This window comes from Perca fluviatilis, chromosome 15 (assembly GCF_010015445.1).
Source record: "Perca fluviatilis chromosome 15, GENO_Pfluv_1.0, whole genome shotgun sequence".
Lineage (NCBI taxonomy): Eukaryota > Metazoa > Chordata > Actinopteri > Perciformes > Percidae > Perca > Perca fluviatilis.
This window is the reverse complement of record NC_053126.1, coordinates 34,296,443-34,311,956: the sequence shown is the minus strand read 5'-3', so window position 1 is coordinate 34,311,956 and position 15,514 is coordinate 34,296,443. Positions and strand designations below refer to the sequence as shown.

The following is a 15,514-nucleotide window of genomic DNA, read 5'->3' as shown; positions in this document are numbered from 1 at the left end:
TCTGTACTCTCTGTCTGAACTTGTGTCGTTCCACCACAACATTTATTGCTGGACTGAAGTGTGCACGCAGTGCATCCACTGCTGAATCATAGGTTGTACCTACATTCGTGAGTGTATAAAATACACGTTGGCCTTCGGTGCCCAGGCAGTGTAGGAGAATTGCACGTTTCCTCGTGTCGGGCCAGTCGTCCCCCTCCGCGTGAATAGCGAGCAGGTAATTCCCGAACATTTTCATCCACATATCGAACGGAATAGTAGGTTGTCCGGCGCATGGTAGGAACAACGCAGGAAGAGGCACACCGGCAGTCGCCATCCTCGTCGCCAATTTGTTATGTCTCAGTTTTATTCACTCCAGAACAGACGAGACCGTCCAGCTAGCATCAACTTTTTAACTCCCTTCTTTATTTTTCTTCTTCTTCTTTTTTCGGTTCTTACCAACATCCAGTACAATGTATTGTGGACTACAGCGCCCTCTAGTGGTTAAGCCGTAACTCAATACACAACACATGTCCTAAATGATGAAGTTATGGCCAAAAAAACATGTTGTCGTATTTGTTGATAACCACACTGTGAGAGCTGTATTAGAAAGACAATGACATAATACAACTGTTTGTTGAATCAAAATTAAATGAAAAGTAGCTAGGCAGAGCCTCTGCTAGCTAGCTAGCTAGATTAGCTAACTCGGAGCTCTTGGTGCTTGTTTATTGATATTGATTTGGACATGTACTTTTGGCATTATATTTTTTGGCATATTTGTGACAAGTTACATATATGTATAACACGTTTGGACCTCATTTCTGCGCCAGCTGTATTCAGGGCTCAACATTAACTTTTTGAAGTGGTTGTCAACTAGGCAACCAGGCATGTGGCTTTTGGTTGCCACATTAGCAGCTAAGCTAAATGGTTGCCATCCTATGTATCCTGTATATAGCTATAGCTATATATAATCAAAATATGATTAACCCTTGCTCACACAATTACTTATTTTTATTGATGTTATACTTAGTTTTATTGATATATTTAATGGATCAATCTTTATATTGTGAATGAACAAGAGCAGCATTTACTTAACTTCTTAGCCTAGTGGTTATTCATATTGTAATATGTAGTTTGGTGATCTATTCTATTTTGATTTGTTTCTTCTCTTTCTCTGCAGGTTCCTTAATCCCTGTCCTTTCGAAATACTTAATATTAGCAGCATCTTATAACAAAAAAAAGGCACTTTTCAGAGCCACGTTTGTCTTGGTTACTGTCTTATTTGTATTGTTTCTTGTCTTGTTATTTGTCTCCCTCCCTCCCTCTCTCTCCTTCCCTCTCTCTCCCCTACCCTCTGGTGATCAAGAATAGCTGTTTAGAGGGACGCAGAACCTGGGTTGCTGCCTCTTCTTCACTCCCCGCAATCCACTCGAAGTGTAAAGGTCGGGATCAGAGAATATAGATTTGTTTGTTGGTGTCGTTTTAAGCGCACTGTAGCAATTTCATGGATAGAGACTGGCATTTAAAACCTGGTTATTGCACCAAATGAACTGTGCAGGAGGCTGCACAATTAAGTAAATCAAACTCTATTTTTGTGCGGAATGCCAGTATTCAAAAATGGTTTATGACTACAGGAAAGGAAACAGCTCGCTCTCTGGCAACTTTCACACTTTTTCTGCACTCGCCAGCTTGCAAACATCCAGAGCTAATACTACCTTTGATAATGTTAGAATAGTGATAAGTTAAGCATAGCCTACTGCTGTATGACACATGCTAATATATTGACTAGCTCTGTCTTTCTTTTCCTTATGTGTATTTGATTCCCTGAATGATATTTAATAATATTGTGTGTGTGTGTGTGTGTGTGTGTGTACATTGCAGAATGACAAAGCCAAAATTCAGGCCCTGCCCAAGCTGCCAGGTCCATCAGCAGGCCAACCGCAAAACCTGCAGTGCTTGTTTCGCCACGCTGCCAAGCAAGCGGACATTAAAAACAGCACACATTGATGATGACTGGACCCAGTAAAAATGCTCATGCTACATTATTGAGTGGTAATCAATATTAAGCCCAAAGTACATACAGTATTTACATTAACATGCACATCCATCTGTCTGTCCTAAGGGGATCCTTTCCATCAGTCCAGAAAGTATAATCTCTCCCCCTCTTGAAAGTCAGCCACCCAGCATGATTTCTGTCATTTTCATTGATAATGTGTGATGGGGCAAAGACACCTTTTGTAGAAGTATTGATCAAGAAAAAGATAATTTAATCTGTTAAATAAAAATGACCTGAGACGCAGTGACGGTGCATGGAAAATTTTACAGAGGAAGCCAGTGAGCTTTAATGAGCTTGTTCTTATTTCCTGCGTTGCGGCTTAACGTTAACGTTATAGGACCTCAGCTGGGAGCTTCATGTAGACAGCTAATGTTGATCCAGCTGTTAAAAGCAGTTATCAATGCCGTTAGCATTGTGGCTAACACTATGTTACTCAAGAAGGCTGGTTCAACCTGGCCTCCCCGTTTTATTTTATATTTTCGATGAATTGACCATTCAATGTCGAGCTCTGTCAAACCTGGCCTCAATCTGATGATACGCTCGCGGTGTGAAGCGTGTCGGCGCTATTCTCCCACATGTAGGGAACCTGGTGAATGAACTTGCAACATGTCAGCTGTTTGGACATTCTTCAGCGTGTGAGCAGAAGATAACAAGTTTGCAATATGCAACACCTGCAAGGAGACCGTAGGGTGTGGAGGGACGACACCAAAAACCAAAATCACGTTTTTTAGTTGGATATTGGATGTGAAAAGCGTCACCCGGATCGTTGGTCTGAGTGGTTGAAGGACTATCCAATGCGCCCAGAGGCATTTGAGCGGCGTACATTGGTGATGGCCCATTGGAAATGAACTGTCAATTAACCTTTCCCAGACCCCCCCACTCTCAGTTACAAATGAGAAGGGACTGGTATCAATCAGGCTAACAAACACCTGAATATACATGCTTGAATATGAACACAATTGTGGAAACTTTCATTGAGTACTTTCTGTGGGTACCATGTTTGTTGACGGACAGAAGACATGCCTGCCTGTATGTTGGAAGTTGGCACATCTTGTCAGGATGAGATTTTAGACAGTTGCAATTGCTTTAAAAACCACACCATACATCCCTATTAAATTGCTTTTCCTGCACACATCACACATGACGCTCAAGTGATGAACATCACATGCATGTTTATCTGATAAACAGTTTGCCAAAAAGCTCCCCATACACAATATGAAAAGATAATTTAATTTTATGCAGGGGTGCTTCTGTTGTGAAAGCAAATCTTGAAAATGCATTGGTGTATGTACATAAATAGGCAATATTCCAGACTACACTTATCTTAAAATACTAATGATGGCAGGGGACTAAGGATAGAGATGAACTAGGAAACAATTCGTACCTAGTATATACACCAAGTAAACTACCCTCTGTTTCTGATTTAAACTCTAGATTCTTGTGCCGGTGGCAAGTCATCGTTCAAAGTCAGTGTGGAGTGGACGCCATCTTTTGTTAATTAAAATAAAATTAATTAATTATTTTCAAACAAAATCAAGCACTGACAGTTGCAATTTAAGAAATCCTCATGAATGAATATTTCTGTGTATTTTACAATAGGTCTTTAATCACATGGTTAACACTTGTTGAAAGCATTAAAAACTTTTTGCCAGATTGCATCTTTAATTAGTAGATGGACTGCTATTTATGTAGTAATGTAGTAACATAATGTATTGGAAATGTGTTAATTACTTTGTTTCATTTCAGGTCCAAAACCTTTCTGCTTTGGGCTATATGCCCATATTATTCTTCAGCCAGAGGCACAAGGGCACAGGCAAGTTGGTGGCAAACGTGGTCACGCATCTGCCACCAACGCAAACCAACACGCGTTTATTAACCAGCATGAAGAAGGCCTACGACTTCATTATCAAACTGGATGGTAAGATAAGTTTTATGTAGAGTTCATTAGTGTTTGTCGTTGATTTTTCTGACGATGTGTACAGAATTGATATTTTTGCTAACTTCACAACAGATGTGCCCCAGCCCCAGCCCCAACAAGACCAGCCCCTCACCCAAGACCAGCTCCTCGCCGAGGACCAGCCCCTCGCCCAAGACCAGCCCCTCTCCCAAGACCAGCCCCTCGCCCAAGACCAGCACCTCGCCCAATACCAGCACCTCCCCCAAGATCAGCACCTTCCCCTAGACCAGCCCATCCCGCAAAACCAGCCCACCCCCCCAGACCAGCAACTTATTACTTTAAACCTATTCCCGATTCCCCCAGACTCAGCTCATGCTCAGCTGCATATGGAGCCTCTACCACCCAGGAAAAGACAAAGTAAGTAATCTTGCCTTGCATCTGTAAATTTGTCCCATGCTTTTTTGTAATCAGTGCACAATATAAAACAAGGTACACACAGTGAATTTCACCCCTTTTAATCAATTAAACCACCCCTGAAGATTCTGAATATATCATTCTTAACCTTTTCCCCTTGTATCCAACGAAAGGCAGAGAAGCCCCACCCTCAACCCTTGCCAAAAAGAAGAAAACAAAAAGTAAGTAGACATTCTTTGCACCCTATGGGTATATCAGCAGCCATGTGCTGTGTGTACGGGTGTTTTCAAATGTAGCCCCCTTTAATTAAACCAAACTCAGGGTGTATTCACACTTGGTCTCTTTCAGCCCTCAAAGCGAACTAAGAACAGTGACTCTGGATTTTTTGGGCATATGTGAACACCCCAATTGAACTCTGACCCATTTGAAGTGAACCAAACTTGTTTTTGCCTTTGTCATTTAAGGTTGCAAATGCAGTCGACAGACAATTTATCCGTATGAAAAAATATTGGAGAGACGGATGAATGGGGTAAGATGTAGAACTATATATTTCATTAGGCTGTCTGATAATCTCTTGACTCATGCCTGGCTCATCTTTCAATCCACATGTGACAAAACAGTAACACTGAGCAGTAGTTATCAACCCTCTCACAAGCAGTGTTTGGCAAGTGACTTCCAAAATGTAATACATTATAGATGACTAGTTACTGTCATTTGAGAGTAATTAGTTATATTACAACGTTACTGTCTCTGAATTGTAATGCTTTACACTAATGTTGCATTTCTTTCGAGTTCTTTCACCAAAATAACAGCAGAAGTTTGACTTGGCAGGTAGCTGAATTTCACCACCAGATCAATGAAGTCTCCTCTTTATCCATTTTAATACATCACAGATTATTCATAATATTTTGTATAATTAATATGAATATGCAAAGTAACTTAAGTTATAAAAGTAGAGAAGTAAAACGTACAATAGGCAAGTAGGAGAAAATAAAAATACTCAATTCAAAGCACCGTACAGTTGTATTGAAGTATGGCATAGTTACTTTTTACGGCTGATAAAATGCAATGAGATTTACGTGTAGCAACCCTAAACTTTAATTTTCTTTAAATCTAATAACTTTAATTAAACTAAAATGTTTATATCTTTCAGCAACGTACCGTCACCTGTTGGGACACAGATGTTGTCCGTACTGTCTCCGGTTCTGGCTCTGACCACGGGAACAGTGACGGGACAGCTTGCTTTAACGCAGCGTAATAACTCCTGAAAATAATTTCCATCTCGCAAATGTATCTCTCTCTGCAGTCGTCTCAACCATCGAATCCAACAACAGGAAATAACACTCACAGGCTTTATTTGCCTGTGAAGAAATGTGTTGCGGTGTTGGTGAATTCTTAAAAAAACAAAACAACAATAAATGTTGCGTTGAAATGCATTGCAACTCGCGGTACTGAGATTGTAACGGGTATAATGTTACCAAAATGTAATTAGTAATGTGTTATATTACTGTGATACAGCAAAATGAAATACATTACTGTAATTGCATTACTTTTGTAATGCGTTACTCCCAACACTGCTCACAAGTGCTACATACTGTAAATCGTAAACAAAAACAACAATGCAAATGGAATGCCACAACAGATTCTTATTTTGTATTGAGCTCACAAAAAATGCATTAGTACTCTTGTCAACTAAATGATGTTTAAAGTAAGAACGCCAATGTAGAGAGCTAAGTACAAACATAATTATTTGAATGGTAAAATCATTACAGTAACTTCACTAAACTGATTAAGTGTGTGTGTGTGTGTGTGTGTGTGTGTGTGTGTGTGTGTGTGTGTGTGTGTGTGTGTGTCTGCAGGGGAAGGCAGCAGAGGTCAAAGTGCGCTGGCTGCCTTGCGCTTCCTGGTAAGTGATGGCTTATTCTCTATATGTATCCATTCATTCATTCATTTGTTCATTCATTATTATTATTTCCACATTTTCTTTGCCATACATATTTATATTGTTATTTAATCCATAGCCACAAAGTGAACTGAACTGAGACCGTGTGAGAACATGTGCACAAGTAGTCATCTGGCTCAAGTTTGTTCAAATGACATCTGAAACTAATACATTCTAACCTGTTCTAACCCCTAAACATTAGCTAATTTTATTTTGTTTATTTGGGTTATTTTATATGGTGTTTGCCAAACAGCAGTTATTTTGTTCAAAGTGAAAACTACTGTTCCCATAATGAAACAAATCTTAAAATGGCGTGTGAAGTAGACTGAAGCAAAAACAACTCTTTTCTCTGTGTTCACATTATGAGTTCACTTGAAGAGGACTCAGATCACTTTCTAGTCCACTTCAGCTCTGATGGGGTCTTAAGCCCAATTCACATGTACATGTAAAGCTGCTTACACATATAGCCGACGGCCGACCGTTGACAGAAAAGCCAGTCGAAATGATCAGTCTCCCCGTGTTGGTCCAAAAAGTGCCACAGAACACACCAACAAGACGAGACGAGAGGTAATACATCTCTATAACAGCAGGCGGCGCTAATCTGTATTGTTGCCCAAGAAATGAAAACCGGCAGCTGATTGGACGAATGCATCACATGGGGTTTGTTTTCTCCGGAAATTCAAAGCTAGACTGTCATGGCGGCTCGTTCAGAATACGATCTCATATTGTACTAAATATGCGCCCGACCTAGAGGCCTCTAACCACATAATCTCTGCGCCCCTCCCGTTGTGGTCAATATTTGCATAGCGACACGGTTAAGCCGATGCAGAACTTCGAAAGGTTGACTGTGGGGATGACTGTGTCGAAGTGCCTGAGTGGCCAGATCTCTGCTGCATTATGGGTACAGTAGTCTTCACTTGGAACAAAATGACGGCTGTTTGACAAACGCCATATAAAATAAACCAACAAAAAGTATCCAACAGAAAACGGGCAAACCTTTATCAGCTTCAGATGACATATCATCAAACTTGAGCTTGAAGACTAGTTGGGAGCTGTAGGCTCTACTGTATATGCTGTGTGTAAGATGACTTGTGGACTGTTTACAGTGGCAGAGTCTGGGAGGACACCTGGGAGCCGGCCAGCAAATTTGCCTGATGACCTTTTTTTGTTTGTTTTGTATATTTGTTCTACTATTTGTTTTGTATATTTGTTCAGAATTAAATTCACTATTGTTACATTTTATGATTTGTCTGACAATCATTGACTACACTGAATAATTAATGTCATGACTTTGTGCTGTATTTGATGGTAAAAAAGTGAGATAGCGGAAAGTTGCATGTAGTGACACAACAAGTACCAAAGTGGCATCATACAAACTGATCATGAAAATTTTAGTTAGTATTTGTGCTAATTTTGGAGCACAGTAAATGGGCTCCTATCCTATCCCTGGTGACAGATACCTCCCGCATAAGGATGTATTACTGAAAGACTGCATCCTTTTTGACCTCTGACCGCTTAGTAGCACTCCAAAGATTGTTTTTGTTATCATGGTTGTCTGTTCAGAACACTTATGAAAGTTCTTAAGACATGTTCAAACATTCCCAATGAAGAGAAGAGGCACATTTATCAATTTTCAACAATGGTACACGAGTAATGATTTTTCAGGTCAGGAAAGAACTATATGGCATAAAATATGGAAGTGAATTAAATCAGGCCATTTTTTTCATATCCTTTGCCTCATACAAAGACAGATTGGTGTCAAATTTCGGTGTCAACATACAGTATGTGCATGACATAAGATGATCAGACATCAGAGATCAAAACTGGAGACATGACCCTGAGAAATTGATAAAGCCGGGAACATTTCCTGCTTGGTTATCAATATAATTTAAAAGTCTAATGTTTTCTTGTGATAAAACCAGGGATAGAGGTAGTTTTCCTATGTTTTCCCTGACAATAGAGAATGGGACACTGAGGACATTGATCTGGTCACCCTAAAATGACTTAACAGGTGGGCGGTTTACTAAGGCTTATGACAGTGGAGGGAAATCTAAGGCCTGGCCGTGCAAGGTTGGCCACATGGCCACAATCCGGCCAATGTCTTGATGATCAGGCCTCAGGTCTGATTTGTCAGGAAAGTGTTGCATTATTCATTACATTACATGTCATTTAGCTGACGCTTTCATCCAAAGCGACTTACAACCACTATATATGTCAGAGGTTGCACGCCTCTGGAACAACTGGGGGTTAAGAGTCTTGCTCAGGGACACATTGGTTGATGTATCTCAGTGGGAATCAAACTCAGATCTCCCACACCAAAGGCATGTGTCCTATCCACTGCGTAAATGATGCATAAATGATGAGAACAATCCATCGGCTCTGCTCCTATAGGCACCTTGGTGTTCATATGGACAGCACCTTTGGCTGGAAGGCCCGTGTTGAAAGTGAGTGTTATCATTTAGAGCAGACACTCACAGTGAATCAGAGGGTTTATGTTATACAAGGCTGCATTACAGAGCATTTTAATATGTCCGCATGGCAATATCTAAAACAGGGGGACTGTCATGAAGGTTGTGTAGATCAGTGTTTCTCAAATGGGGGTACATTACGTTTAAAAAAGTTGTTGTTTAGTGAATTGATAACTTAAAAAAGCAATTCAAAGGTGGAATAATATTGAAAAAAAGTTTGAGAAACACTGGTGTAGAGGAATAGAAACCAGTATCTCCAAGGAAGCACAGAGAATATGATCTGCTCTATCTTTATTCTCCAGGCCAGATGAGCTCTTTTCCTCTTGCAGAATAAATAGGGTACCCCAATGTAAAGTAAATATTTCTAAATGATAGCCCTAATTTGGACTTACCTCAATTAAAACTTTAAATAATGTTGCTTTAGGCTAGTTGTGCAATATCTTCATGATATGATGCATATCATGGGCCCCCACCTATAAGCTTTTCTAGCTTCTTTGGGGGACCCATTCACTCTACCCAATTGATCTTGTACCCCAACTGTATTATTGTAATGTCTGAAGTGATACTGTTTTAAATAAATAAATAAATAAATATAGGGTTATGTGTTGCTCTTGTCACTGTTTGTGAAAGATGAGCAATAGATTGTTGCTGTGTAATGTGCTTCAGTCTGGCTACATATTTTAGTTTAGTTTATTTATTTAGAGAAACAGGGACAGCGTACAATAAACATTAACCCCGAGGGGAGAGATGCATAGTACCAGGTTTTAGCTCAAGAGCTAATTTTCACCCTAGTCCCTGGGCAGGCTGATCTTAACTAAAATACACAATACATCATACATACATGAATAGTGAAATTTACATTGACCAAATCAATAAAATATAAAAAAAGGTCATATTCACACCTTTCATGTACTCAGATCTACTCTTATAGACCTCAGAACACACACTTACACCACACATACATATATCACACATACATAAAATATAAAAAAGGTCATATTCACACCTTTCATGTACTCAGATCTACTCTTATACCTCAGAACACACACTTACACACACATACATAGATCTGGTCACATGTGTGTACAAATTTGATTTGACAAAAGCCATTTCTTTGCCTGTCTTGCAAACGTGTAAAGGTTTGTGCTTCTTATCAGCTCTGTGGGCTACATATTCCACTGACGAGCGGCCACACAAGAAAAAGCATTTATTCCAAATGTTGTCCTGCGTTTAGGGATCCTGCATTCACCTCGCACTGTAGATCTAGTTGCTCGAGCCGTTATTTCGGAGCCCAAACATATGAATTCTTTTAGTGGAGGAGCAGCGGTGTCATGGAGGATTTTATACATCAAACACAGATTTGTATTGATTATCAGATTTTCAAAGCTAAGAAATTTATATTTTACAAGAATATGACAGTGATGGAATCGTCTGCCTTATCGTGAATCTTTAGAGAGGTTTTAAATAATGACTCAAGTGGCCTGAGGGCAGTTTTAGTAGCCTGTGACCAACTTGCCATACAATAACGAAAGTGTGGAACAATCATTGCATTTAGATAGGCCCCTGAGGCCTCGATTGTAAGGGAATTTCGAATATATCTAAACTGTGCCATATCATATACAATTGTATTTGATAACTTTTTTATGTGTTTTTTAAAACCTAAATTCGATTCCAATATGACACCTAAATATTTTACTTGGGCAATTTTGTGTTTTATATCACTTTGTTTATGTTTTTTTTATTATTGTAAGTATATGTCAGCTATATGATAAAACAATATGTCAAGTGTTGGATGTGGGGACAATAAAGTATCACTTGCAACGTGGTCTCCATGATGTGTAAAAATGAAAACCTTGTCGTAGGACTATAGCAAACACATCGTTGGAAAGGTCTCAACCTGGAGAGGAACATATGTCAGTCTGGAGAGGATACATTACTCCTGCTTTGAAATATTGACCTCTGAACCTTGAACCCAGTACATGTATGAAGGCTTGTCATTTAGCAACAGAAGGTGCTACACACATAAGACCAGCTATTATAGAAAGCTCTGGACCTCAGATATCATGTAGATATGGTCACCAAAGTTTACCTACTGTAAGCACTGTCAAATATGGTAATAAGCTATTTTCACCTATTTAACAATTAGATTTTTTAAATCTGATGACACCAGTGTGTTCCCCATCCCAAAAAAACCCAGGGTGTATCCAAAGTTCTACACTGCCGACTTCTAATTATGAGAAATCTACCAATATATTTAAAAACTACAACTCCCATAAGAGACGCGCCATAGAACCTGTTACAAAGGTTGCGTATTTGTAGTTCTTCCGGGGTGGGTGGGCGGACGTGTTCGGCCTGTTTCTGCCGTCTGACGTGAGTCGGCTTCGTTCCGTTTCAGAATGATGCCGCCGGCCGGCCGGCCGAGCACACAATACATGAAACTGTATTTTATTATTATTGTTATCTTTATTGTTTACATCCTCAAATACAATGTTAAACAAAAACATCAATACTACAAATATTATGTATTTTTTATCTTCTTATCCGCCGAGCGGCACGTAGGCTACCATGTCACTTCCGGAGTAGTATTATTATATATATATATATATATATTTTTAAACGTTATTAGGATGCAAAACATACTGGAACAAAACAGAGCAACGTGTTGTTGGTAACAAAACCACTGCTTATATATGTGTACATTTAAGCAAAGACCGCTGATCGCTGTCGAATTCTTTGAAATGAATGGCCGCATTGCATTGTGGGAGATCGGCTTTTGAATGCGCCCAGCTCGGCTCATACCGTAGCCATATGTCAATGACCGTAGCCCACTGTTATGTCTTATTTACTGTAATATTTCACCGGTAATAAGACCGAAATATTATTAAAATAAAGAAATGCATGATAACATCTAAATAAATGTTTGATAGATGTAGCGTTATAGTTTTAGAAAAGATCAATAAAAAAAACAAAGCAACTCAGCTTCTGTGGCAATAAGACCGTTATAACATTAAAAGAAATACATATAAATCATATGATCTCGTGAATACATTTTATGACCCATACAGTGTTTCTACAACCCCAATTCTGAAGAAGTTGGGACAATGTCTCCATAACAGTCTGATCTGAATCTGATAACAGTGCAAAGGCAAGAAATCAATTGTTGAAACAGGAATTTGTATTGCTGCTGAAATACATTTATAATCTCCGGTCACCAATTTCTGATTTGGACAATAAAAGGCGTTCGTACATACATGAGTAATGAAAAATCAACACAAAAAACATTAAAAAGCTAAGAAGAGAAAACTGTAGCATACTGAATGCTGTTTTCATAGTATTTAAGCACTTTCAATTACCTACATTTATGGTCATTTAAAAAAAAAGTCAAAGTCAAAAACTTTTAAAGATTTCAAGGACCCATGGGACCCTGCATTACCAAACTGGAAAGATAGATAGATAGATAGATCTTTATTGTCATTGTATGCAATACAACGAAATTCTGTTGGAGCAATCCTCTCCAAATAGCAGCATAGAGTAAAAAAATAAAATAAAAATAAAGATAAAGATATAGCTACACCCATATACACATACACATCCATACATGCGTGCGCAGGCACATATATACATAAATACGCACATACATACATATGCATGCAGAGTATGCATACATACATACATTCCTACATACATACATACAAGTACACGCACACATATACACATACACTAACACTACCACTAACACATTCTCAATAAATAAATAAAACAGCTAAAAAAAAGAAAGCTAAAAACTGTCACAGCAGTTATTGCACAGAGTCCGATTGCACTGAGGGGGTGAGAGATTTTATGTTTGTATGCGTGGATGTATGTGTGATTTTTGTAATATGTTCACAGCTCTCGGGAAGAAGCTGTTTTGGAGTCTATGTGTGCGTGTGCTGGGGGTTCTCAGTCTGCCTGAGGGGAGGGAGGTGAACAGGGAGTGACCGGGGTGCGATGTGTCCTGCCTGATGTTTGTGGCCCGTGTAAGAAGACGGCTTGAGTATAGTTCACTCAGGTTCGGTAGGGGAATGCCAATTATTCTCTCTGCCGTCTTGACAACCCGCTGCAGGTCCTTTCTTTCTGCTGCAGTGCAGCTGGAGTGCCACACGGTGCAGCAGTATGTCAGGGAGCTTTCAATTGTGCAGCGATAAAGGCGAATCAGGAGTTCCTGAGGGAGCCCATTGCGCTTCAGGGTCCTCAGGAAGAACATCTTCTGTTGGGCTTTTTTAATGGTATGGGAGGTGTTCTGGCTCCAGGTCAGGTCCTCCTCCCAAGAACTTAAAACTTGCCACCCTCTCCACCTCCTTCCCATTAATACACAGTCCGTTGTGGTTTATTTTGTTCCTTCTGTAGTCAATTATTATTTCTTTTGTCTTCTTGGTGTTGAGATTGAGGTCATTGTCCGTACACCAAGCTGACAGGGTCTGGACTTCTTTCCTGTAAGCTATTTCATTATTGTCTGATATGAGTCCAACTATGGTTGTGTCATCAGCAAATTTGATGAGGGTGTTGGAGTTGTGGGAGGTGGTGCAGTCGTGGGTGAAGAGTGAATAAAGGACTGGACTGAGGACACAGCCCTGGGGGACGCCGGTGTTGAGAATAATGCTAGAGGAGGTATGATGGCTGATCCTGACACGCTGGGGTCTATTAGTGAGGAAGTCTTTGATCCATCGGCAGAGAAGGTCTCCTAGACCCAGTGTTTGTAGTTTATTAGTCAATTTGTCTGGGTTGATAGAGTTGAATGCAGAGCTATAGTCAATAAATAGCATTCTAACATAGCTGTTGGGGGTTTCCAGGTGTGTGAGGGCTGTGTGCAGTGCTACGGAGATGGCGTCATCAGTGGATCTGTTGGTCCTGTATGCAAATTGGTATTGATCGAAGTCAGGAGGGATGTGGGCCTTGATGTGAGGCAGTACCAGTACCAGATCTTCAGGGCATAGCATTAAAATAAGGCCTACTTATATTCTGAAAGTCACTACATGGGCTCAGGATACAAAATAAGCCTTATCTATGAACAGTCTGACATACCGACCACAGGTGCAGGCTAAGAGTACTGTGCTAAGAAATACATTTAGAAGACGCAGCCATATCTGTGTATCCATGTAAGATGGATCTAGGAGATGGAGGAAACTGTTTCCCTGGAAATCGTTAACACTGTACTTAGGACGACACACCACATTTTAGGCATTAGCTTATACAGCCGCAAAAACAACACACATACTGTAGCTCAGATGATTAACACAAATCACAGGAGACAAAAGTAAAAAGTGAAGAGCATATCAAGTGATTACAAAGTCCTGGTAGGGACTCACCCTGTGATACATGATGGACAGCTATGGAGTGTTTTGCAGTTCTGGTAGTGCAAAAGTAAACAGTACAGTGATTAAATCAGTGCAAAGCTGTACATTTGTATCAGCAGCGGTCATTGTCCAAGACTGCCAACATCCTGTTCAGTGTCCTTTCCTCTGCAGTTGATGTGATGCACTCCGGCTCTGTGCCAAACACAGCTTTTCTTACCAGCCTGTCCCAGTGGCCCTCTTCTTAATGCTGCCTCCCCAGCACACAACAGCATAAAAAAGGACTCTAGCCATGACAATACAGTTTAATCTTGCTCAGAGTCACTACTGGTATGGTATTCCTCAGAATCATTATTAAAGTTAATTTCTGTTTCGGTCAGAACTTGAACATAACAGTTCTTTGCATGCTTTGCCATGCTGTTGTTTGCTTGCTTGTTCTTCATCGTCAAGCTCTGTAGACCTTAGATCCCATCTTGAAGCAGGCCCCACGTCTCACCTTACACGTTAAAACACATTGAGCATTTATTATTTAGAAACTTTCAGAAATATTGTAATGTATGCCAAGTATAACACAAATACATACTGTACCTGATGTCACATTAGAAAGCTGGGATGACATCTGCTTCAGCGTGTCTGCACGGGTGCAAAGAGACTTCCAATGCTTGTTCATCTCTGCAATAAGAATCCTCTTCTCCTCCTCAAGTCTCCTTACTGCCATCACTGTGTCGAACGCCTTTTTTTTTTAGATCTACATTAGAGTCAGGAATACGTAGATGAAACATAAGTCAGTTGTATTTAAGATTAGCATTTAAAGATTTTCCCGGGCTACAATTGAAGCATGACAGATTTTGTGCAGTATGCAGCTATTTCCACATAGTCCAGCGGAATTGTGGGGCTTATACCACGTGTGTAAGCTGCCATGGCCAAACAATCGTCAGATAGAATGGTGTCCAAGGTCAGTTTTCTGCATTAGGTACCAAAGTTATTTATAATACTTGTCCACTACAGAATTTCGTGTTTTTCCTCCCTGATCTTTCGGCCGGATCGAACGCGTCTTTGCATCGTCATGATCTTTATAAAGGCAGCTGGGACCTTCTCTTAACGCGCCGCAGCTCCTCAATTCATTTGGCTACGCTTGGCAACGTCAGCATCATTTGAAGGATGTTGTTTCTGAGAGGAAAAGAAATCGGGATAGAAACCATTATCGGCAGGATTCCGCGAAAATCATTTTCCTGCGAGGGTGCGTAGCCAGGCAGGCCTCAACATGTTACCGCCTTTCTCTCCTGTAACTTCGAGAGGCCGCGGCAGCTAAGGTTGATATAATTTGGATTGATTTGGGACCATCGCTACAATGGATGGCGTCTTTTCCCGCGTCGCGACGAAATGTTAGGTATGCCAGTTTATTCGTTCGGATCGGATTCTGGATCGGTC

General features: G+C 40.2%; 1 protein-coding gene across 1 annotated transcript; it reads left to right on the top strand.

Annotated features, from left to right (window-relative positions):
- The first annotated feature begins 2,001 nt into the window (after nt 1-2,001).
- LOC120575310 (alpha/beta-gliadin A-III-like) lies at nt 2,002-7,440 on the top strand. The gene is made up of 7 exons (XM_039826028.1): nt 2,002-2,028; nt 3,779-3,950; nt 4,044-4,346; nt 4,517-4,564; nt 4,808-4,872; nt 6,203-6,249; nt 7,392-7,440. The coding sequence occupies exons 2-7, from the start codon at nt 3,806-3,808 to the stop codon at nt 7,438-7,440; spliced, it is 657 nt and encodes a 218-aa protein (XP_039681962.1). The 5' UTR covers nt 2,002-2,028; nt 3,779-3,805.
- Nucleotides 7,441-15,514: the final 8,074 nt, after the last annotated feature.

Bases quoted from the DNA above. Each gene is read 5' to 3' on its own strand.
- LOC120575310 (XM_039826028.1), top strand. From the start codon at position 3,806: ATGCCCATATTATTCTTCAGCCAGAGGCACAAGGGCACAGGCAAGTTG. The intron at 3,951-4,043 runs GTAAGATAAGTT...ACTTCACAACAG, and splicing joins CTTCATTATCAAACTGGATG to ATGTGCCCCAGCCCCAGCCC. The intron at 4,873-6,202 runs GTAAGATGTAGA...GTGTGTCTGCAG, and splicing joins TGGAGAGACGGATGAATGGG to GGGAAGGCAGCAGAGGTCAA.